Source organism: Bos javanicus, chromosome 1, assembly GCF_032452875.1.
Source record: "Bos javanicus breed banteng chromosome 1, ARS-OSU_banteng_1.0, whole genome shotgun sequence".
NCBI classification, from domain to species: domain Eukaryota; kingdom Metazoa; phylum Chordata; class Mammalia; order Artiodactyla; family Bovidae; genus Bos; species Bos javanicus.
In genome coordinates, this window is record NC_083868.1 from 53,419,076 (window position 1) to 53,443,151 (window position 24,076).

At 44.0% G+C, this 24,076-nt stretch overlaps 2 protein-coding genes across 3 annotated transcripts in view; one reads left to right on the forward strand and one right to left on the reverse strand.

Moving 5' to 3' along the window:
• The window catches only part of HHLA2 (HHLA2 member of B7 family), a 127,329-nt gene extending 122,774 nt beyond the window's left edge, over window positions 1–4,555 (forward strand). For both annotated transcript variants that reach the window (XM_061387041.1, XM_061386877.1), the window contains one exon: window positions 19–4,555. In XM_061387041.1, coding sequence (XP_061243025.1) covers window positions 19–66 — 48 coding nt within the window. In that variant the 3' untranslated portion in view covers window positions 67–4,555. The remainder of the gene's footprint in view (window positions 1–18) is intronic.
• Window positions 4,507–24,076, reverse strand: part of MYH15 (myosin heavy chain 15) — a 157,648-nt gene continuing 138,078 nt past the window's right edge. The window contains exons 34-40 of the mRNA XM_061425934.1: window positions 22,134–22,326; window positions 21,668–21,871; window positions 17,020–17,145; window positions 14,761–14,931; window positions 12,648–12,752; window positions 5,618–5,713; window positions 4,507–4,785 (exon numbers count right to left, since the gene is read on the reverse strand). Of these exons, the coding sequence (XP_061281918.1) occupies window positions 4,507–4,785; window positions 5,618–5,713; window positions 12,648–12,752; window positions 14,761–14,931; window positions 17,020–17,145; window positions 21,668–21,871; window positions 22,134–22,326 (1,174 nt within the window). The remainder of the gene's footprint in view (window positions 4,786–5,617; window positions 5,714–12,647; window positions 12,753–14,760; window positions 14,932–17,019; window positions 17,146–21,667; window positions 21,872–22,133; window positions 22,327–24,076) is intronic.

Sequence of the window (24,076 nt, forward strand, 5' to 3'; positions counted from 1 at the left end):
CGTGTTTCTTGGTTCTAGGCTCTTTCAGATTATCTACCCAATACAGGAAGTGAAGACAGAAGTTGACAACACAGCACAAACATCCGGAATATCCTATGACCTCACCTCCCCTTTCTTCACTGTGATTCCAGCAATGGTTTGTCATGACCTGACAATTCTACCATTTCAAAAACCTGTGATACTGTAAAAAGAATAGTCACATTCTCTCTTCAAAAACTAAAACTCATTCTCAGGCCCCCCACCTGCATCAAGATTATAAATGCCTGGATACCAAGGATTCCAATTCAGCTTGGATAAAAGAACTCTCTCATTTATTTACATTCCTGCTGCAACCAAGTTTCTCAGAAGAAACAAATCACTAAGAGATGATTCAAAATCTGATCAACTAATGATGGGTGAGTGGTAGAAGCAAAAATCATCTGAGTGAAAAGGTGAAAAACCAGGGCCAAGAAAACAAAGCAATTGACGTGCTAAAGTATTGTATTCTAGTTTTATATGAATGGTTAATATCAGCCTAATCTACTAGATTTAGTATGGTGGATCTTAGGGACCCTAAAGAGTAAGAATGTCAGTGTCTCTAAGACAACCCAAGGTGCAACAGGCCCTATCAACTCAAGAACTGACATCCCTGGGGTTGGGTTGTACTATCCAACACCAGGGTTTCATAGCTGAGTGACCCCGGTTATTAAGATAATTTACTCTTTGGCTCAGTTGTCATTTTGTTAATCAGATTTCTAATACATTTAAAATTTCATATACATTTTTATGCAAGGAGAGAATGGATAACTCAGTTGACTGGATGATCTGTTCTCCTTAATGTTACTATCAATGTGTTAAAAAGGAAGCCTAACTAGGACTTTTATGACAATCACATTTTTAAGCCTATAGTTCATGGGAGAACACCAACCCCAGTTGTGTGTTAATGCCACTTGGTCCAGTTTTCTGTATCAGCGGACTCATTCACAGTCTGTTTTGCACAGAGTTTTGTTGACCTCAGGTATGTGCTGCAGTATTGTGACCAGTGTCCATCACAAACTGTAGAGTACTAAGGATGCATAAAGAAAATCTGTAGAAAAGGACATAGGGCACTTGGTGAGGAGAATATGCTCAGAACTGAATCTTACTGTGATGAGGGTGACAAATTTAAAGACCAAAGCCAGCACATTGAGGATGGCAGATAAGAAGGACCCTGTGTCTTTCAACACTGCTGAGCTTAATCTTAGAGTCAGGTTGGATCGGAGAGGCAGAGTGCTGAGAATGACAGAACAAGGATTTGTCATAGACGTTCAACACTGTACCACCGTGGGCAGCGGTGAAGAAGTCTGCGCCAGCCTGCCCCCTCCACATCTGGTGCTGTCCCTGAGGTCGCTGTTGGGCAGACGTGCCAGCGTCAGGAAGGAGAGCTGGACATGGAGTGCGGATGAACTGGAATTTATAAGAACAAACTGGATCCCGTGCTGTCTCCTGGAGCCTCTAGAGTCTATGCTGGGAGTGACCTGTAAGACAGGCCAGCGCCTACTGCCATGGAGCCACAGGCCTGCCTGGTGAGGACTCTGACAGGAGCTGCGGCCCATCCCAGCTAGCTCACCCTTTCAGCCTTGAGGAATATCTGCCAGCTATCACTGTACTGGGACCATACATTGACTGTATGAGCATAAAAACAATATCTTCTCCTTCACTTCTGCCTCTCAAATCGGGTGCATTTTTCTTTTGTGACCAACTGTAATCCAGAACCACAGAGAGAAGGGAATTCTAGGAAATGTACCTCCAGCTTAGCCACATTGGTACAATACACACAGCATACCAGTTATCGCTAAACTGAGCATCTCGTGTGGGAGGGTGCTTCAGTGTTGCCCCAGCATGTAGCATACATGCTTTGTGTCAGGAAAACCCTCCTACCTAACTATGACTATAGGTAAATCACTGTAGAACACTAAGACTAGCCTGCTGTCTCCCACCGTCAGTGGCTAAAAATAGACTCATGGATGTAGAAAAGAGTCAAGCAGAACTCCCCAGGGACCATAACATAGCTCATGTCTTCTATCAATATTACTCATTAAGATGCAATATGAACAAAGTATTTTTTTAAACATCAAAATTTAAAAGATTCTTGCATCTATTTAATCTTTCATGTGAAATATTTACTTACATCTGAGGATCAAAAAATTCCCCACTACCCTTGAAAGCAACAATATTTCCTTTTATTATTACGTTTCCTGATCACCTTGTTTAAACTACTTTTGACGCAGCATATTTTTAAAAATGTTTCCCAAATGAATGGATATAGCAAAACAGAGACTTTTAAATAGAAGAACAAACTAGTGGTTACCAGTAGGGAGAGGAGTACCAGGGAGGGAAAGAGGATTAAAAGGTACAAAGCACCAGGTACAAAATAAATAAGACACAAGAATGCAATGTGCACCAGAGAGGATATAAGCAGTATTTTATAGTCATTTTAACTGGAGTATAACCTACAAATATTGAAGCACTATGTTATTACACTTGAAACTAATATAACATTGTAAAGCAGCTGTGCATCAATCTAAAGGTGTATACTTCAAATGCAACTTAAGTTTCTGGTCAGAAAATAGTACCTCCTTGTACTTTTCCAGCCTCTATCCTTTATAAATGAGGACGGCTCATTCTTCATGGACCTGAAAAATAGAATATCAGCATGTTCTATGAGATTCCTGTGACTTTCATCAGTGGGACATACACCCAGAACAAAGCCCAGTGCTTTCCAGTCATAAGCAGGCCTTAGCCAGCTCTTCATTAGCTTTGAAGGGAGGCAGGGAATTGAGGCAATTATCTGCATGAGAGAAAGCAGACCCCAGTAATTCACCGCAAGGGCGTGCTTAGTCACTCAATTTTCTGCCCGCCTTGCATTGCCAGTAAAGGCAGCACCCTCTGGAGAAGACCCCAGAAGGGAGAGATGACATGCATCACCAATTCGCTCCCCAGACCTGATGCACAATTCTATCAGAAAACCGTTTCCTTTGGTTTATGACAGTGGAGAGATGTTCAGGCTCTCCTTCTGTGAATGGAAAACAATTAGTCACTGCATTGCCAAGGACGATTTTCCTATCATCTCTGGCCTCTCAGAAGCAATTTCTGCTTCACTCATTTTATTCTTTGTTGGAAATAACTGTGACAAAGTCGAAAGCATTACATCTGTTTCCGAGGCCCTCCGACCTCATGCAGCTGAGTGCAATTGTAGCATGTGCGAAGCACTTCCCTAAACAAATCCATCACAGGGGGTTGCTGGGCAGCTTCCACACAGAAGACCCTGATCCCAGGCTGTAACACTTTGCAGATTGAGGCCAGAGTTCAAACCACTTAGCTGGACCTCTCAATATAGGCCTTCTCCCTGAGACTATTTGCTCATCAATAAGAAATTTCTAGAGCCTGCAAAAGTCTCATATTTTTCATATTTGGATCCAAATATATTAAATATGACCAAATTTTAGTCTCTTCTTCAAAAGAGATCCTTTGATCTCCCATAGGGTAGTATTTACTATTTGTTACCCTCTCTTTTTTTTTTTTTGCAAGTTTACTAGTAATTCATTTTAAAAACTGAAATGGTGGTGCCTGTGCTAAGTGCTCTGTAGGCATTCTATGGAGTGTATACAACCTCTTTTAATCTGCTTCTCCTAAAGCCAGATCTCATTTAACAACTGTTTCTAGTAACAGTCTCAGTGAGGAAGCTGAGCTCACTGCCATAGTATGAATGTTTTTGTCCCCCCACAAAATTCACATGTTGAATTCCTAACCCCAACAGTGGTGGAATTAGGAGCTGGGGCCTTTGTGAAGGGATTAGGTCATGAGATTGAGTCCTCATGCCTGGGAGTAATGTCCTTAAGAAAAAAAGACTCCAGAGAGCTTCTTCCCTTCTTTCTACCATGTGAGGTTACAATGGGAAGAGGTTGTCTATAAGGAAGTAGCCCTCACCTGATTCCAAATCTGCCAGCTCCATGACCCTGGACTTCACAGCCTTCAGGCCTGTGAGAAGTGTTTGCAGTTTGTAAGCCACTCCATCTCTGGGGTGACATCTCTGAACAGACTAAGATACTGGCCCTGCCAAGCCTACAGCTCCATGTTCTCTGTCACTTTCCCAGGAAAATTAGGGCAGTGGCCCCTACTATTGGAACAGAATTTTCGTGGACACAGATGGTAGACAGTTCCTTTCTCTGTTTTAGGGAAGAAAACCAGAAAGCAAGACTCTTACATTTGTTCTTCATGGCCTCCACTTTAAACCTGTCCCCCTGGGATCTCCATATCCATGTGATACTTGCCCACCACGGAAGAGTTTGCTTAGAATTTCAATCAGTTCCATCTGTGCTTCTTTAATCATCTTTTCTCCTTGGACGCCTGGCTGTCCTACCCACGTGAATCTAGACCCAGAGCTCAGAGCCTGCACATTAACCTAGAATTAAGCATTTGAGAAGTGTAATAGAGTGCGCACCCCACTCAAATGCTTACTGTCTCGTCCTACCCAGACAGGTAGAATTAATAAACATGAGAAGATTTTATCGGAACCTCTTTTTCAATGTTGTTTTTAAAAGCCTCTGAAGAAACAATTTTCCATGTGATGACATGAGCCTGAAATACCAATGCTTTAAAAGTTACAGCAGAACTGAATACCTGACGCACCTTTTTCCCAAACTCTTTTGCTTTCATCTTGAGTTTATTAACTTGAGATTCAGCTATCTCTGCTCTTTCCTTAGCTTCATTCAACTCGTGTTGCTGCTTCTTATACTTGGAACGGTATTGACTAGCTTCTGCTTCCTATAAAAATAAAAAATGAAACAAAGAAATCCCTGAGCCTATATGATCATATTTTTTCCTGCCCTGATGTGAGAAAATTGAAAAATGTGAGAAAGGAATCTAAACTTCTGAGTACTGAATGAAATATCATATTTTTGTATGATGTATATGGATTCAGACTTCCTAGCAGGCACCAGACCCATTTTATAACATTTTTTCCCCTGGAAATTGAGAACATAGTTGGCACTTACCACCAACAGGATATAGTCCAGCTTTCACAGATTTGGTATGTGATAGATTAACCATAATTTGTTTTGTAATCAATTTAACATCCTATTCAGGGTAGAGGGTGTCTGTCTTTACTGTTATAAGGCTCCTCTGTCCACGGGATTTCCCAGGCAAGAACACTAGAGTGGATTGCCATTTCTTGCTCCAGGGGATCTTCCCCACTCAGAGTTAGAACCCACGTCTCCTGCACTGATGTCTCCTGGATTCTTTACCACTGAGCCACATGAGAAGCCCCACAGGATGATTACCCAACCAAAATTTTCTATCTCTACATGACACCATGCTCCTATTTGGCTCATATCACGCAATGCATATGTTTGGGTGTAAACAAAGGTCAAGGGAGAGAGCTTTGGCTCCCTGAAGGGAAAAGTTGCACAGATTTTAACTATAGGTGATAATTCTAGCATGCACATTAAAAAAAAGAGAGAGAGAGAGAATTAGCAGACTTTAAGCTGAGCTGGTCCTCTCTGACAAGCTGCCTCTTTAGCTCAGGGCCACATATCTCCATTAATCAAATGTAAATGGCTAGGAAATCCATGAGGCTGCAACTGCCTCAGGTACTTACCGCTGACTCGATTTGCTGCTTGTAACTTTGTACTTTTAGCTGAAGATTATCCATCAGAGTCTGCATCCTGCTCATATTTTTCTTATCTTCCTCTACCTGCAAAGTACAGGTTTGTATGTAAAGGTGATTTGAAGGATCCAGCAGTTTGCATTGGGTGTAGCCTCACATGAGGAAATGAGAGTAAGGAGAATTTATTAAAGACCATATGTAGAACCATGATTTGAAAAATGAGTTTAACTCTACTTATCCCAAGTTCCAACAAATTAATAAACACAGCTCAGAGCAATGACACAGAACTCCCAGCCTTTGTTAAAATGGAAGTTAAAGCCATTAGTTTCAATTTGGACTTCAGTCTTCCCAGCCCAGCCAAGCCACACCTGCCTGTGGTTTCTCAGTGCCCACCTGCAGCCCCCCATCAAACCAATTCTTTCCTTGAACTTTCTAACTGACCCTTGGCTTTAGGTAATGGAACTGTTAGGGGAAGCCACTGATTGAAACCTCCTACCCTGGCCAGGCATCACAGTAACCATTTGCATGAGTTGTTTTATGACAGGAAATCCTGATAAGGAATACGGAATAAGCCACCACCAACCAGAAGAGTTTGGGAAAGGTCGAAAGGAGACACCGCATGTCCGTCCACTTCCCAGAATCCCTCTCGCTAGCATCCATCTTGGCTGAGCAATGCGTGTGCCACCAGGAAAGACTCTGAATTAGAATGATTGGCCAAAGACCACCCGGAAACTAATCCCATCACCATAAAACCTGAGACTGCGAGCCACGCGGCAGAGCAGTTCTCCTGGGTTCCCTTACCCTACTGCTCTCCACCCAGGTGCCCTTTCCCAATAAAATCTCTTGCTTTGTCAGCACATGTGTCTCCTCAGATAATTCATTTCCAAGTGTTAGACAAGAGCCCAGTTTCGGGCCCTGGAAGGGGTCCCCCTTCCTGCAACAGAACTATAAGAAAGACTAAGTTTATTGGAATTGTGGAGTGGGCATTAGCAGAGATAGGAAAATTCCATAAGCTATGGGGACCCTGTTTTGTGTGTTCTTATTGCTTCCATTGAAATCCAGGCTTGGGCTGGAAAAAGGAAATCCAGTAAGACAGTGTTTTTCAAACATGCTCTGTGATGTCCTGGGTATTCTGAGGAGGAAGGAGGGAAGAGACAGACATGCAGGAAGGCTCTGCATGCCACCCCCTTTACCACACCCTTTTAACTAGAGTACTTCCACTTTGGAGCTGTTGAACTGCCCTGAAGGAGAGTATTTAAACTGACTGATGGTTGAGATGAATGGTTTAACCAAGACAAACACCTACTGCTCAAACATTTTTCCTAGCTCCATCTTACTTATTCCATCAAGTATCAACTTTTTTGGTGGCTTTCATGATTTCCCCACTTATCTCCCTCTGCTGCTGCTGCTGCTAAGTTGCTTCAGTCGTGTCCGACTCTGTGCGACCCCATAGACGGCAGCCCATCAGGCTTCCCGTCCCTAAACAATCTCACTCCAACCAGGTTCATCTCCTATGCCCCTTTAGTTATCCTGCTTTTTCCCTCCTTGCTAGGTTTAATGTTTAGCCCCCGGGACACAGCACAGAGGCAGCAGACAGAAATGCTCAGTTTCCCTGAAAGAGACCTATTTGCTTATCTTAGTAGCTACAGCCCAAGGGGGCAGTCTTCTAATTTAACACACATCTCCAGAGACCAGGAAGGCTGGTGGCACCATCTTCATACACTCTCTCTGCCTCACTCTAGGTTTCTGGTATCTCTTGGAAAGGAGCACATGTTTGGTGGCCCAGTTTTCATGGCTGCCACCCAGGGTACATCCCTTGAAAGCTTGGCTCTAGTGGCCAGCAGGACTTACATTCATGGGTCCTACAGGACTGCAACAGTTTTTAACCACCGCCTCCCCTCAGCATTGGCAGGAGACTGAAGCACCTAGGAAAGCCAGTGGGTGCCATCTTCACATGCCCCACCTAAGCTACCAGTATCTCTGAGAAAGGAGCTTCTGCACAGGTCTGGTGTACTGACTTTTGTAGCTGATGTCCAGAGGATAAATTTCTTATTCTGTCTCTGGGCTTGTGTTCAAGCAAGGGCCTGTGTTCACAGGTTCAATGAGATGATAGCAAACAGAGAAAGAGTTCTTAACTGCATAGCACCACAAGGATCGGAACAGACAGACAGAAATACGCATCTCCCAGTCATTCCCTGAAAGAGGTGTATTTGCATACTTTAAAAGCCCCTGCCTGAGGGTCTGGCCTCCAGTCAGCCCTGCATCTAAGTACTGACTGAGATCCTCCCCTTTGCAATATTATAGACAGTTTTTGAACACTCAACTAAGAGCCCTAAGAACAAAGAAGGCTGCTTGGACAGTCACAGAGATTTCAGAGACAACTAACAGCTAGGGTAGATTGAACAATAAAGATCTTCTCTTACATGAGACTATTCATTTAAGACTGGGAGAGTTGTTTTATCTAATGCGTAAGCAACAACACAGAGATCAAAAGTTGAAGAAACAAAGTAATATGCTCCAAATGAAGGAATAAGATGAAACCCCAGAAAAGGATAAAGGTAGATGATTTACCTGATAAAAGGTTCAAAATAATGGTCATGAATCTGCTCACCAAGCTCAGGAGAACGATGCATAAACAAAGTGAAAATTTCAACAAAAAGAAAATATTAATATAAAAAAGTACCAAGCAGAAATCACAGAGATAAATATCTGAGCAAAATTTCCAATATAGGCATTTAAGAGTAGACTAGATGAAGTAAAAGAAAGGCTCAGTGAACTTCAAGACAAGGCAGTGGAATTCATCCCATAAAAGTGGGGCGGGGGCGGGGGGGGGGGAGTGAATAAAGACAGCTTAAAGGACTTATGGAATAACATCAAGTGGACCAGCATTTGCATTACAAGAAGAGAGAGGAAGAAAAGTAAATAGTAAATTTTTAGGATACAAAATCATTATGCAAAAATAAGTTGTATTTCTGTACACTAATATGAACTATCAGAAATTAAGAAAACAATCCCATTTATAATTGCATCAAAAAGAATAAAATACTTAGGAATAAATTTAACCAAGGAGGGAAGGTGAAAAACTTGCACACTGAAAACTATATGTGTGTGATGACCCAGGGATGAAAGAGCAGATAACCAAGGAGGATCTTGGAAGGCAGGAATGGAAAAACCAGACCCTTATCGTCCTTCCATCCCTGATGTTCTAACTATTAATGGAAACAGTATAACTTGCCTCCCCTCCTACCCCATAGGGAGGAGGTATTTGCCTTACTCTTATCCCCACCCAGGATACATGCCTCATCCAATCAGCAAATGAGCCACAAGACCCCAATCCCACTCCTTGTATCCTGGGTATAAAAGTAGACTAAGGACCCCTGTTCAACATCAGTTTTCCCTTGAGCTGGGAAAACTCAGCTCAAGTTTTGAGTTTTCCCTTTCCAACAGCATCTCCCACTCTAATAAACTTTATTTCCCTCTCATTGTGTCTTATGTCTGGAAATTCTTTTCCAACCTGCGCCCAGAACACGACAATACAGCACTGATGAAAGAAACTGAAGAAGACACAAATCATGGAAAGCTATTTTGTGCTTGTGGTTTGGAAGAATTAATGTTAAAATGTCCATACTACCCTAAACAATCTACAGAGTCAATGCAGTCACTATCATTTTTCACAAAAAATAGAATGGAACCACAAAAGGCCCTGGGTAGTCAAAGTAATCTTGAGGAAGAAGAACAAAGTTGAAGGCATCTTGCTTTCTGATTTCAAACATATTACAAAGGTATAGTCACTGAAACAGTATATATTAGAATAAAAACAGACATGCAGATCAACTGAATGGAATAAAGAGCCCAGATATATTCATATATACATGGCCAATTAATGCAAAGGAGCCAGAATATATAATGGGGGAAAGACAGCTAGTTCTTCAATAAGGGGTGTTGGGAAAACTGGACAACCACACGCAAAAAAGGAAATTTGACCACTATCTTATACTATACATAAACGTGAACTCAAAATGGGGATAAAAACTTGAATCTAAGACCTGGAATCATAAAACTCCTAGAAGACAACACAGAAGGTAAGTTCTGTAACATTGATCTTGATGAATTTTTTTTGACACTAAAAGCAAAGGCATTAGAAGCAAAAATAAATCAGTGAGGCTTTCTCTGCCTCAGGCTGCTTGTTCTCCCCTTTATCTTTCCCAGGTGTTGCTGCTGCTGCTGCTGCTAAGTCGCTTCAGTTGTGTCCGACTCTGTGCAACCCCGCAGACGGCAGCCCACCAGGCTCCCCCATCCCTGGGATTCTCCAGGCAAGAACACTGGAGTGGGTTGCCATTTCCTTCTCCAATGCATGAAAGTGAAAAGTGAAAGTGAAGTCGCTCAGTAGTGTCGGACTCTTAGCGACCCCATGGACTGCAGCCTACCAGGCTCCTCCGTCCGTGGGATTTTCCAGGCAAGAGTACTGGAGTGGGGTGCCATCGCGTTCTCCATTCCCAGGTGTTACCTCCCATAAATCTCTTATACTTCTGACTCCACCCTGTCATCTGGTTCCTAGAGAGCCCACCTGAGACCAAATTTTTTTTTCTTATCCCTTGAAATGAAGATACGTATCCACATTTAGATTACTAAGGATTAAATAACACCTACACACAGGTCCCTGAATACACTGCTGCTGCTGCTGCTGTCGCTTCAGTCGTGTCCGACTCTGTGCAACCCCATAGACAGCAGCCCACCAGGCTCCCCCGTCCCTGGGATTCTCCAGGCAAGAACACTGGAGTGGGTTGCCATTTCCTCCTCCAATGCATGAAAGTGAAAAGTGAAAGTGAAGTCGCTCAGTCGTGTCTGACTCTTAGTGACCCCATGGACTGCAGCCCACCAGGCTCCTCTGTCCATGGGATTTTCCAGGCAAGAGTACTGGAGTGGGGTGCCATTGCCTTCTCCGCCCTGAATATAGGAGGTAGACAAATGTAAAGTAGAGCAGGTAGATAGGGGGTGGTGGTGGGGAGGAAAACTGTCTTTACCTCCTGTAAATAATATAGGTTCCTAATCCTATGTCCTGCTTTATAGCATACATTTCTAGACACTGGAGAGGAAAACAGGATGAATTTCCAAATGCTAGAGGGACATATGAGGGGAGATAAATTCTCAGTGGGACTGGCCTTAAAACTCTTGTAGATGGAGTGACACTTGGTTCCCTTTTCCAATGCAGTATGATTTTCCAAGAGGAATTTTTCCTACGAAAGAAAAACCCTATTTATATCCCTTTCAAAATGACATTTTATAATGGCACCTATGATGTACTATCACAAAACACCCTGCCCCACAGTCCTGATGGTTATTTTGATGTTAAAGGAGAGCAGATTGAATTGACTCAACATCTGCCTTGAATATTTCAAAACCAGGTACTGATATCAAGGAATATGGAGGGCTCTCTAATGTCTCTTTAAAGTGACAGGGTCTTGCCTGTTATCTTGTAATAAAAAGTACTCAATAGGTGTTACCTGAGTTGACGGCAGAAAATCATTGCATAATTGAATAGATATACTCTAAGCATTGTGCAGACACTTGGAAGAAATTAAGAAATACACTTCCATGCTAGTACAAGGGGAAGACACAGATTATTGCTATAAAGAAACAAAGATAAAAACACAATAGAATGAGACTGTATTACTTGGGACAATGAAGAAAGTATAGCTTTAGTGCACTGTTGTATAATGAACCTGTTTACAGAAGAAAACTGTAAGAATAATCCATAGGAAAAGAAAAAAAAGCAGACACAATTAACAAGCAGCACTTTGCTTCCTCACGTTGTCTTATCCTTGCTCAAAAGAAGCATAGACTAGCACACCTTTCATGTTTCCCGGGTGTTTACTTCCTGCCCCACACACACCATGAGGCAGTCCCCAGTGGTTTTCACTATAATACCTAGCATGGTCTAAAGAAATGTCAGGCTAATTCGCTTTAGGAAAGAACTACTTATTCAGCAAAGAAGAACTGTACAAATAGCTCATTTCATCTTAATTAGCCCAAGATGGTGCTTCTGAAGCACTCTGCTGTCCTAACAGTACTCTCCTTCCTACTGCAAGGAAGGAACACTTTGATGTCTCTGACACCAACTCAGCCTCGGGGGCCACTATCAGGACTGGCAGATCTCTCATGAGTGCTAAGTTGCTGTAAAGTGGGCACCTAGAGTGAGTTTGCCTTTTCACTGGAACAAGCTATATTGTGTGGCAGAGAGTAACCATTGGCATCTGTGTTTAACTGAAACACACGCATCTGCTCTGTGCCAGGAAGGTGCTGGGCCCAGAGGAGTGAGCAAGATATGTGCTATCATGAGATATCTGGTTTTCTCTGTTTGAAGAAAAGGTAAGACAAGCTGGAAAATGAAAACACAAGTGAAGGAGTAGATTGCTACTCTGGCAATGCATTAGTTACTGGTAACAAGTTTGCCCACTTCTTTTCAATTATTTGCTTAGACATGAAAACAGTCAGAAAGCTGCAGGGGGCCTCTCAGCATTTGCTGTATTTCCACCCGGCACCAACACCAGATAGAGTCCTCGGTGGCCTGGAGTGTTTGTGAGACCAGAAAACAAGAGTGGAAACGTCCCCTGCTCCAATTTAACTAGCGCCTCATGCAACCTGCTGGCTGAGTCGCCACCCCAGCCTCCACCAGTCACTTCATTTACACATTGTTCTCACTCAGCCTCTCACAGGAAGGCATCTTTCCAAAAGTGCTGCAGACATTGCGTGAGGAAAAACAAGGATAGTATAAATAGCTCTTCGCCTCTAATTGCAACTTGTCACTCACATTGTGCTTCCCGAGAGCTCTAAAGAGGGACCAACCCAAATCAGTAATAGCAGAGGAGCTCTGGAAGGACAAGTTGGTGTCTCCTGCTAAGGGAGAGGAACGATGGAGAGAGAACTAGAGGAGTCCTAGGGGGTGGTTTCAGGCTTGAAGGAGCACATCCACCTGAGGTAGGGTGCAGCCAGGCAAGCAGGGAGCGGCTTCTCAGAGTACCTGATGGGTCAGCTCCTTGATGCACCGTTCAAGCCTGTGGGCTCCCCTCTGGGCCTCCGAGTTACGTTGGACTTCGCTCTCCAGTTCAGCCTCCAGTTCACGAACCTGCAAGCAAACCATGGTCTCAGATGATAGGTGGCCAGCCAGCAAGCCAGGAGGGCATTGCAGTGGCCAATTGATACCATCAAGGGAAGATGTGTTTACTCTGGTTCCTGTAGTGGTGGAATAGAGCAAGCTCTCTGGGAAAACTGCCTCGCCAAGTGAGCTGGTCGAACTAGGTGAGCTCATAAAAGGACTGTTTAGACTCTGAAGGATGTGAAAAGCTAATCCATGCAGAGATGATAAGTATCCTCTCTTGGATTACAAAAGTACATACACATGTGCGTATTAGAAGGTACATAAGTATATATAGAGAATAAGCTGCCTCATCTTTTTCCATGTTCAGTTCTGATTCTCTAAAGAAACCAGACCCTGAGTCTATGTCACACATATGTCACCCACAGCCCTGCTAGGTGGGAGAGCTGTAGTACAGATGAGCAGCTGGCCTGTAGCCTTATAGAATTACACGATCAAGGTTAACATCATTCAATAAATATGAGGCCTCCTATGCACCAGGGATACAGCAGGGGAAAAAACACAAAAATCTCTCCCCTCTATAAGCATCCATTCTAGTGAATGAAACACACAAAGCAAAGTAAAACATAGATTATGTTAGATGGTGGTAAGTGGAATGGAGAGAAATAAAGCAGAACACGGGGTAGGGGGTTGATAGGGAAGGGTGTCTTTCATACAATTTTGCAATCAAACCAACTAAACAAGGTCCATTCTGAAGGCCTAACTTTCATCTCTGTTTTCCTCCTATGCGTAGTGGCTTTTATTCAGTTCAGTCACTCAGTCATGTTCGACTCTTTGCAACCCCATGGACTGCAGCATGCCAGGCCTCCCTGTCCATCACCAACTCCCAGAGTTTACTCAAACTCATGTACGCTGAGTTGGTGATGCCATCTAACTAGCGCATTCTCTGTCATCCCTTTCTCCTCCCACCTTCAATCTTTCCCAGCATCAGGGTCTTTTCAGATGAGTCAGTTATTCACATCAGGTAGCCAAGGTATTGGCGTTGCAGCTTCAGCATCAGTCCTTCCAATGAATATTTAAGACTGATTTCCTTTAGGAAGAATTGGCTGGATCTCCTTGCAGTCCAAGGGACCAGTGGCTTTTATTAGTCTTCATTTTATCCCGCCACCAATTCTTTTAGAAAATATAGGCAGATGTGTACATGTCTTCATATTTTCCCTCTTTCTTGCACAGAAGGTTATATACTCTCCACATTGCCTGTGCCTTTATTATCATTGTACTACTAGGCATGAACTCCAGAACATTACAACACTCTTCTTCACTCCTTAATCAGTATGATTATACCATAAATGTGTATTGGTATTCCATTATATAGATATATCATAAATGTGCAATGGCAATACTTTCTCAGAGGCCCTTCTGAGGCATGAAAATCCCAGTCAAATATTCTTTCCATTCTTATAGCATCTGTCACATGACCTGTAAATTGTCACTGAAATTGATTCAATAATTTTAAAAATCCTATTTTCAAGCTAGGTCTTTCTAGTCTTCCTATCCTGAAGCTCCCTGAAGGAAGGTACTACATCAATTCTGTCAGTCCTCACTTCATCTGCACTAAAGTCTTTTTGGTCCTGGATTTACTTGTTTCCCTCTGCTTTCTCTGGCTGTTAGGATAGAGGCATTCTCCATAGAGCAGATAATGGGAGCAAAGGCAGGGAATCAAGACTGTTGAGAGGATGTTTGGAAACAGTGGGTCCCCAGGCTGTGGGGAGCCTAGTGCCGGGGCGGGTGAAGCTGGGGGAGATACATTCCACTAAGCAGGAAGGCAGGTTTCACCCACTCCAGGAAGAGTCCTGTTTAGTGGCCCAAAGTCAAGAAGAATGAATGAATATACTGAGATCTGACACTCTCAGATGACTGCAAGTGCTACAAGCCAAAGTGAAGAGGGAGGTAGCACTATCTGATGTGATATCCCAAGACAATAAGACTTTGAACTGGGAGTTGTCAAGACCCCATGATTACACAGGCAAACTCCTACCCTGGATTCTAGTTTCTGGATTTGCTTTCTGTTCCCCACTATGGCTGTCTGCTCAGCATCATCCAGCCTCTCTTGTAAGTCTTTAATTGTCTGCTCCATGTTCTTTCTCATCCTCTCCAAGTGGGCATTGGTATCTTGCTCCTTCTTCAGTGCTTCTGACATGTTTGCTACCTAGAAAAGAAGGAAAGGGACTGAGATAATATGGAAGCCAACAGAGCTGAACATTTTTGTCCCTAGTCTTCAGTTCCTGATGTGACTAAAGGCCATGCCTCGCCTCTGTACTTCATCTCTTCCCACTATGCTCTCCCTAACTTCTGATCCTCGAGTTTGGTAACCATAAGGTAATCAACATAGCAGCAGCTACTGGAGATCAGGGTGACGGGTGGCGGAAACAGACCAGAGATGAAACCCCACGTGAACATTATCACACAATATCTGTATTCAAAGAAAGCCAACCAACTGAGGGCAGAGTTTTTAACTGAGTAAAGCACCAGGACATGTCCTATGGCAGCACGCACCAGGAAGAGTGTGGCGTGCTTAGGAGAATCTTTTTCACGCCTCACTTCTGTAATTCTGTGACTTGCAACTGCAAACAAGTTTAGGCTCTAGGAATTTGGCAGCAACTGATGCTTTCGGTGCCAATAATCTGGCAAAAGGATGGTTAATTCTTGCAAAGCCTGCTCTCGGCTTTGATTGTGTATACAAGGGCTCGGTGTCTTGCTGCCATTATTAAGAACTGTTTCATGAATCTCTCAGTGCCTTTAATGTAAGAACACTGCCCTCTCAGCCAAAGTTTCTCTGTCTATCAGGTTACCAACCATCTGCATAACTTAAGTGTGGGACGTCTGAGCAGATGGTGAGGGCAAAGAATAAATAATGGAGGTAACTCTGGGTTTTGCTATGTGGGGCTGGAGCTCAGAGCTGAACTACTGGAGAATTAAGGCAGGGGAAGAGGTAGTGAGTTCATTTTTCAACATTGTCAAGAAGATCTTTTAAAGGTGAAGTTATGCAGATAGAGTCTTCCTAACGTGTGACTGCATAAATTTACCAAGCAGGAGCAAAAAGCTCTTTTTTCCCCACTTCTATGTAGATTTTCATAAATGTTTGAAATGAGCATATTATTTTTCCCTTGGCCAAACACTTTCAAGCTTTCTCACACCTCTTTTCCATCAGAAAGCAGAGTGTCTGCGTTGATACAAAATGGCTGAATGCTAGGCATGCTTTCCCCATTCTTCTGGATTCTACAGTGACCTAGAGCTAGGATTTGGTGTAAGAGTTTTAACCACCCAAGTGCTTGATGATTCAGACAGATACAGACATAAGTTTTCCCCTTCTTTTGAATCCTAAAATGACTAATGTAAAACCTAACTGAGTATCTTGTCTCTTTGGTTCCCATACACTGTTTAGCAAGAGGATCAGCTTTCATTCTCAGGGCGAGCTCTGGGCTGCTGCATGTGTTTGTGCATCCGACGTACTGTGCAGGAGCACCTCATGGGGAAGTGGTGAGTGGAGGGTGAGATCAAGTCCAAGCTCTGCTCAGCAGGCGCTGGGACCTGCAAGCCTGGGACCTTGACGCACAGACTTTTCTCCCACCTCCCTCCTTCCATGGCCTTTTTTTTTTTGAGTACTGTCATCTGTTTGTCATGCCTTTTGAGAGAAATCTGCATCTATCTGCAGTGGGTGTCCAGAGGGTATCCCTTTTCAGTGCCCACAAAGGTACAGTCAAGGCTGGCAGTCAACCCTGAGCTTGGTCTCATTCACGAAAAGTACACCTATCAACAACTTTAAACTTGCAGATAAGGAAGGTGCACCAATCCTGAAGGCCTTCCTCACCGACCCGATTCTGTTACTGAAGCAGCAGTATGGGCTGTTAAAAAATAAGTGAAATAAGTATTCTTGCCAGATCATCATCATGAAGCCATTACAGGCCCCAGGAAAGATAGCTATGGGTTAGGAAACATAAGAAGAATTGTTTCTAGACACTAGATATATTGATTCACAAGTGGAAAGTGGTTTGACTATTTTCAAAAGTCTCTTGCTTTCACAAGATTTTGCTTATGGTGATTCAGCTGCTTTTTTTCATTGTGTGGTTTGGGTGGAAGGGAGGAGCCGATTGGCCTAATTTCCAAAATGGGGGCAGAGAGGCAGAGGGGTCAGTTAATCTCCCCCCTGGCTATATGGAGAGTCAATGGAATCCTTTCTGGCTACTGCTCCTGTCAGCTCTGGAAGACAGGAGTGAGCAGGCAGTCATGGACCCACCTCAGTGGCCGCCTTCTTGGCCTTCTCTTCTGCATTTTGACAGCCCTGCATCGCCTCCTCAGCTTCCTTCTGCATCCTGGCTACATCCACCTCCAGTTTCTTCTTCTGGCTGAGGAGACTCGTGTTCTAAAGAAAAGCAGCATCCTGATTAGGAAAGTTGAGATCAGTGGTGAAACGCAAGCTGGTCTGTTCAGGACATGCAATGTGAGGGGCTCTGGCCAGGAGGTCATTTTCCTCTAGTCAGCCATACTCAGTGAAGCAGCACTTCCAGGGCCAAGAGACCACACTGGACTGAATGCATGGGATTTCATCTATGCGTGGTCCACTACTGGAGAGACGGCAGCCTGAATCCGAAAGGAGCAGTGGATCCAGACAACCTACGAGTCCCAAACACGTGTTTGGTTTTCCCCTTATTGAGGAGTATGTTTTTCTGCCTCTTGCTCTTTGATGTGGGAAGAAGCAAGTGTCCCAGAGTAGAAGTCAGGGTCAAAAGCAGACATCTGGAAAGCAGGGGTCTAGGAAATAAAAATGAGCTTCCTGCATGCTGCTCCAGGGGGAAAAATCTTCCTCATCATCGACCTCTGTTTCTATCAATTCTGCACTGATATAGGGGGTGGGAAAAGTAATTCTGATGAGCCTCACCCCCCAGCCCTTAGAAAGCTCCATCACATGGGAGAGTTACTTGTGTTCTTTGGCTGGTGCTGCCCTAATTCTTTCCTTCCTGGGTTGTGACATTAGAAACTGAAACTCCTTTTTGGTCTGTGTTTGTAGCACAGCTTTTCTGAGGGTGTGAAAGCTCAGCAGAGAGAATGTATTTAAAAGGCATAGCCTTCCTATTTTTAATTTCTCTTCTGTTTGTTCACTTTTCCTCTGGCTAGTGCCTTTCTCAGTGGCAAGATTAAACCTTGGAAACAGGAAGAGAGATATTACAGCCTCACAGGTTCTGTCCTGCTTCCTCAATGGTGGGAAGCATCTTTGTCAAGATTGCTATCCTCAGTCCTCATTGAGAGACAGGCTCTATGTGCCCAGGGACTCCTACTGCCAGGGGTGTAGCCTGGGGGGTGGGGGTGAGGGCATTTCCTGGAGTTTGTCAGGATTCTCACTGCACAAAACTCCATAGAAACTCTTTGTAAAGAAAGGTACAAGTGTAAATCTTGATTCATTTATACACAGAATCACTTAAAATCCACTAGGGAGTTGATAGTTAAAGTATTTTCAAGCTAAATGATTGGTTCTCTTTGGGAAGCAGAGGGTGAGGGAGTACTGTGCATAAGGGCAAGCTAGATGTTTGAAAAAGGACCCATGTAATCAGACAGGGATAACTTTGGCCTCATATGTCTGGTCTAGGTTAGAAGTCTATAAAATGGTCACTATACATCAATCAGAAGATAGCTGGTAAAAAAAAAAAAAAAAAGAAGAAGATAGCTGGTATTCCCAGAATTGCAAGGGGTCCTACTTGGCCAAGGTAGGACCTCACAAGAGAGAGGAGTCCTTGTGAGCCATAGATCACCTAGATCAGAACTGCACCAAGGGTAGTTTCTGGACTGGCAGCATCACCTGAAAACTTGCTTGATTCCTCCTATAGCAGAGATTCTGCAGTGGGTCTGGGGTGAAGCCTGAGAATGTATATTTTTGTGTTATTTGCTTTTATACACATAAAGTTTCAGAAACTCTGCTCTGGAGATCAAGTCTCTGTGGCCTAATTTTCTTTTTTTTTTTTTTCAGATCTATCTCCTCCTCTCTATGTCTGCTTTTGCTCTGGTTGATGTCCTCATCTCTCTCTAGGCTAGTGCTTTATCATCATATGGAGACCCACTGGTGCATCATCAGCTATAACCATGTATGGCAAATGATTTGTTACCAATAGCTATTAAGTACTACAGATTTACTTTTTAAAAATTCAATATTCTACTTTATAACACTTCTACTCATTTTATTTATTTAAGCTTTCCTGAGAGAGAAAGAAAATACTGAAGGGAGTTAGCCTGTCGGGAATTATGCACAGCCTATAGCCTGTTTTATACACGTGGTATCCTAATAGGATCCTGTCATGCACATGGACACAAAGTCAGACTGTAGGCACAAACTAAATGCAATGCCTTCCAGCTGGTGCATCCTTGGCTTATATTTCCTTTTATCCAGTGTTTCTCAGTTACAGTTGGCATTCCGGGAGGGGCAATTCTTTGTGATAGCGAATTACCTGTATTTTGCAGGAGCATTAGTATCTTTGGAACTTGCCTACTAAATGTCAGTGGCACTTCCCAGTCACTATGGCAACCACAATGATCCCACAGATGTTTCTAAATAGCCCCGAGCATGGCACATCTGCCCCTAGCTGCATGAATCCATCCTTCACAACAATCATCAGAGTAAACTTCTGAAGATGCAAATCTAATAACTTTGCTCCCAGTTACTCACAATTCTTCAGCAGACTTCAAACTTCATCAGTTTCAAAATCAAGTCCCTGGTGACCTGGGTCTATCTGCCTCTCCCTGAGCATCAATTCTGCTGATTTCTCCCACCCCACCCCCACCGTACGCTGTAGTAAATATATCAATTTTTCTTAACATCCTAAATCCCCTCCTCTCCTCATGCGTCTGCCCTTGACTCTGCTCTCTACTTGGCTGACTTCTTACGTGTCCTTCACAGCTCAGATCAAGCAGACTGTGCATCTCCCTGAAGTGTAGGATCGTCAGGGAAGGCTTTCTATAGGGCTATCCTTGCTTCATCACTGTACTCCTGGCAGTGCACTGCAGCTTGTTTACTTATCTTCATGTTTGTAGGATGATGGAGATATTCTTCATCTATCTACGCTATGTACTACTGGGCTTCCCCAGTGGCTCAGTGGTTAAGAATCCACCTGCCAATGCAGGAGACCCAAATTTGATCCCTGGGTCAGGAAGATCCCCTGAAGAAGAGAATGGCTACCCACTCCAGTATTCTTACTGGGAAAAGCCCATGGAAAGAGAGGAGCCTGGTGGGCTACAGTCCATGGGGTCACAAAAGAGTCAGACATGACTGAGGGACTAAACAACAATACCATGTACACCTGTCTAGATTATGGCTGCTGCTGCTGCTGCTAAGTCGCTTTAGTCATGTCCAACTCTGTGCGACCCCATAGATGGCAGCCCATCAGGCTCCCCCGTCCCTGAGATTCTCCAGGCAAGAACACTGGAGTGGGTTGCCATTTTCTTCTCCACTAGGTTATGGTAGATGCATTAAAAATGTTTATTGAATGACCCATTTACTATATGCATTTGTCTAACCACTATGGTTTCTCCTGATTCCACAAGAATAGTAAAAATTCTAAGAATTCTTGTTTTGTGTCACTTACATAATCTTCCATGAGAAGCCAGAGTCCTGACAACTCATTATAACTGTCAGGAGCCACTCAGAATTGTTTGAAATCTCTTGGCTCTTAGGCAGCTTTTTTTTTTCTTTCCTGAATCCTGGGATTCTCAGGGAACACATTGGCATAGAGGGAACAGGATAAACAGGTAAATGACTCTGGAACACTAGTGAATGTTCCCCCCCTCCTCTCTCCCCAGCATCCTAGCTGTGAGTTTCCTGACAGTTCATTCTTCTGACAGGGCTTAATGTTATGGGTCAAATTGTGTCCCTCCCCACAAGAAACATAGGTTGAAGTCCTAACCACCAGTTCTCAGAATGTGACCTTACTTAGAAACAGGTTCCTTACAGAGGCAATCAAGTTAAAATGAGGTCAGTCATGTCCAACTCTTTGTGACCCCATGGACTGTAGCCTACTAGGATCCTCTTCTTGGGACTTTCCAGGCAAGAATACTGGAGTGGGTTGCCATACCCTCCTCCAGGAGATCCTCCAGACCCAGGGTGGGCCCTAATCTGACTGATGTCCTCATAAAAATTTGGAAATTTTTTATGACAGATGACAGATACAGAAGGAAAATGATGTTAAAACAGAGAAAATGCCATGTGAAGGCAGAGAATTGGAGTGACACATCTACAAGCTGCTGCTAAGTTGCTTCAGTCGTGTCCGACTCTGTGCGACCCCATAGATGGAAGCCCACTAGGCTCCCCCGTCCCTGGGATTCTTCAGGCAAAAACACTGGAGTGGGTTGCCATTTCCTTCTCCAATGCATGAAAGTGAAAAGTGAAAATGAAGTCACTCAGTTGTGTCCAACTCTTAGCGACCCCATGGACTGCAGCCTACCAGGCTCCTCCGTCCATGGGATTTTCCAGGCAAGAGTACTGGAGTGGGGTGCCATTGCCTTCTCCGATCTACAAGCTAAGGAACACCAAAGATTGCCACTAAACCACCAGAAGCTGAGAAAAGGCAAGGAAGGATTCCTCTACAAGATTCAGAGGGAGTGCTACCCTGCCAACGCCTTGATTTCAGACTTCTAGCCTTTAGAACTGTAAGAGGTTACATTTCTGTTGTTTTAAGCCCCTCAGTTTGTGGACTATGTTGCTGCAGCCGTAGGGAGCCCATGCATTTGGGGATGAATGAAGGGTACGGCCACCACTCTGCTGCCAAAGGCTCTCCCTGTCTCACCGAACACCCCCAAGGCTCCATGTGCCAAGTGTGTATGGTTCAAGACCAAGGCTGACTATGTAGAAACTTCTGCCTCCAACCAGCTGATGAGGCTAATGGGGAGTTTATGGGTCCCACCTGGGCATGGAAAAGATTGATTTTTTCCGTGGCTTCCAGGAGCTCCTCCTCTGCCAGCCTGCGACTGCGCTCTGTCTGCTCCTGCAAGGACCTTAGCTCCTCGACTTCAGCCTGGAGAAGAGCATTGCGCCGCTCGGCCACCGCCACCTGCTCCTTCAGCTCGCTGTTCAGGCATGTGCTGTCATCTACCTGCACCTGCAGGTCCTGGGAGAGAAAACTTAGGCCTGGGCATGGGTCCCTGGGAGTCCAATGGGACCTGAGTTTGTGTGTGCACACTCAACAAAGTTAAACATAACATAAACCAGTTAATCATAAGCACATATTAATGTAAGCCAATTGAATGTAAGGTCTCCTGAGGGACTAGATTTGGTGTCCTCACTTTTATTGTTGAACACAACCTGTTATTTGGCTTGTTCCCATAAGCAGAGGCGTCCTTGCTTCATCCCCATGTGACAACTGAAAATACCTTGACCTGGGTCTGGAGCTGGCCCAGGGACTTGGTGGCCTCTGATGCCTGCCTGCTGGCACAGCTAAGCTGGAGCTCCATCTCAGTGAGGTCCCCTTCCATACTCCTCTTCAGCCGGGTGGCCTCAATTCTGCAACGAGCTTCGGAATCCAGACTCGACTGCAGGGAGTCAATAGCACACTGCTGCTTCTTCCTAATTTTAGAGTACATTCAGGGGGGAAATCATGCACCCAGGTTGAGAAAGGGTACCTGCTGTGTACACACAACAGTTTAAGAATCAGAGAAAAACTTAAAATTCAAGACAGATTCTGTGTAATTAACAAAATGAGTCTAAAGGGTCTTCATCTGGAAACCATGGAGGTTGAAGGGTTAGATCAGTGAGCATTTGTACATTGTATCAGATCAACTGTTTTCCATGTCAACTCCCCAGAAAAATCAAGAAAATCACTAGTGGGCTTCCCTGGTGGTTCAGTGGTAAAGAATTTGCCTGCCAATGCAGGAGACACGGGTTTGATCTCTGGTTTGCTGCAGAGCAACTAAGCCTGTGCACCACAACGATTGAGCCTGTGCTCTGTAGCCCACATGCCGCTTCTACTGAAGCCCATGTGTCCCAGAGCCCATGCTCCACAGCAAGAGAAGCCACCACAATGTGAAGCGCCCACCACAACTAGAGAGTCGCCCCCACTCGCTGCAACTAGACAAAAGCCTGCACAGCGATGAAGGCCCAGCATAGCCAAAAATAAATATAAATAAAATTTAAAAGAGAAAAGCACTAGAATATTTTTGAGATTCCTGTGGGACAGACTTTGCCCTTGTCTAAGACCTCCTCAAGGACAGTCTAAGGCAAATATCTGGATTCCCTATAGTGGCTAAGAGTGAAGGGAGGATGCTCTTTCAGATGGGCATAATATTTAAACACTTTCAATGGTGAAACATGTTTGAAGACAGCAAGAAACAGTCATCCAGCTTGAAACAAGTCCTGTACCAGCAAACCTGCTCTAATGGCCTGTGACACCTAATTCTCCTAGAATAGCATGGTTATCTTTCTCCAGGAGTTTGGGAGTACAACCAAGGATAGGCTGAGAAAACTAACTGCTGTGTGATATTGAATTACTTCAACATGCCTTTATAACATCCATGCTGAAACCATTTTTGCAAAGTGCCAGAAGTTTACACAATAGATGTGTGTTCAGGAAGACAAAGGAAAAATATGGGGAACCCCGAGAAATCATTTCCCAACCCTCTTGCAGAAAGTCTGGGACTGTGTGACTGAATTCTGACCAACTGATATGGGCAAAAGTGTTTCCAAGCCTCACACATACAACTTTTTACTCATGATCCTGTGTTCTCTTCCCCATCAATGGCAAACCTGATGGCCACAAATGAACCCTCTGGCATCAAAAGATGGAAGGAACCTGAATTCTTGAATGACTTGGAAGAGTAGTGGCCCACTCTCCATCCTACCCCACACTGGACTCTGACACAAAGCAAAAATACACTTTTAAGCCATTGAGATTGGGTGGTTGTGAGTTAGGACAATGTAACCGTTATAACTAACACAGGCCCTGTTAAACTCACCCTATGAAGCAGGGCCTAATACTGGACAGATAAGACAAGCCATACTCATAGAGTCTATCAGCACAAATAGCAGACACATGCTCATTTTGAGTCAGAATTAGTTTCCACACTGAGTTATCGCTGAGCCTGTGTTCTGAGCTCCAAGGCCAATCAGGAAGACACGCAGCCTGCAGAGGAGTAAGAGTGTGGTCAGAGTTTTCAACTAGGTGACAGGTGGAGGTGCCACTTTTCATGACCACACTTCACCCCATTGATGGAGGGGGCGTTCAGAAGTAATTATGCAAATGTAAGAGAAAAAACTTTCTGGCCCCAGAGCCCAGAATTAGCACATCTCCTGTGCCTCCATATGCTGTGGTCAGACTCTC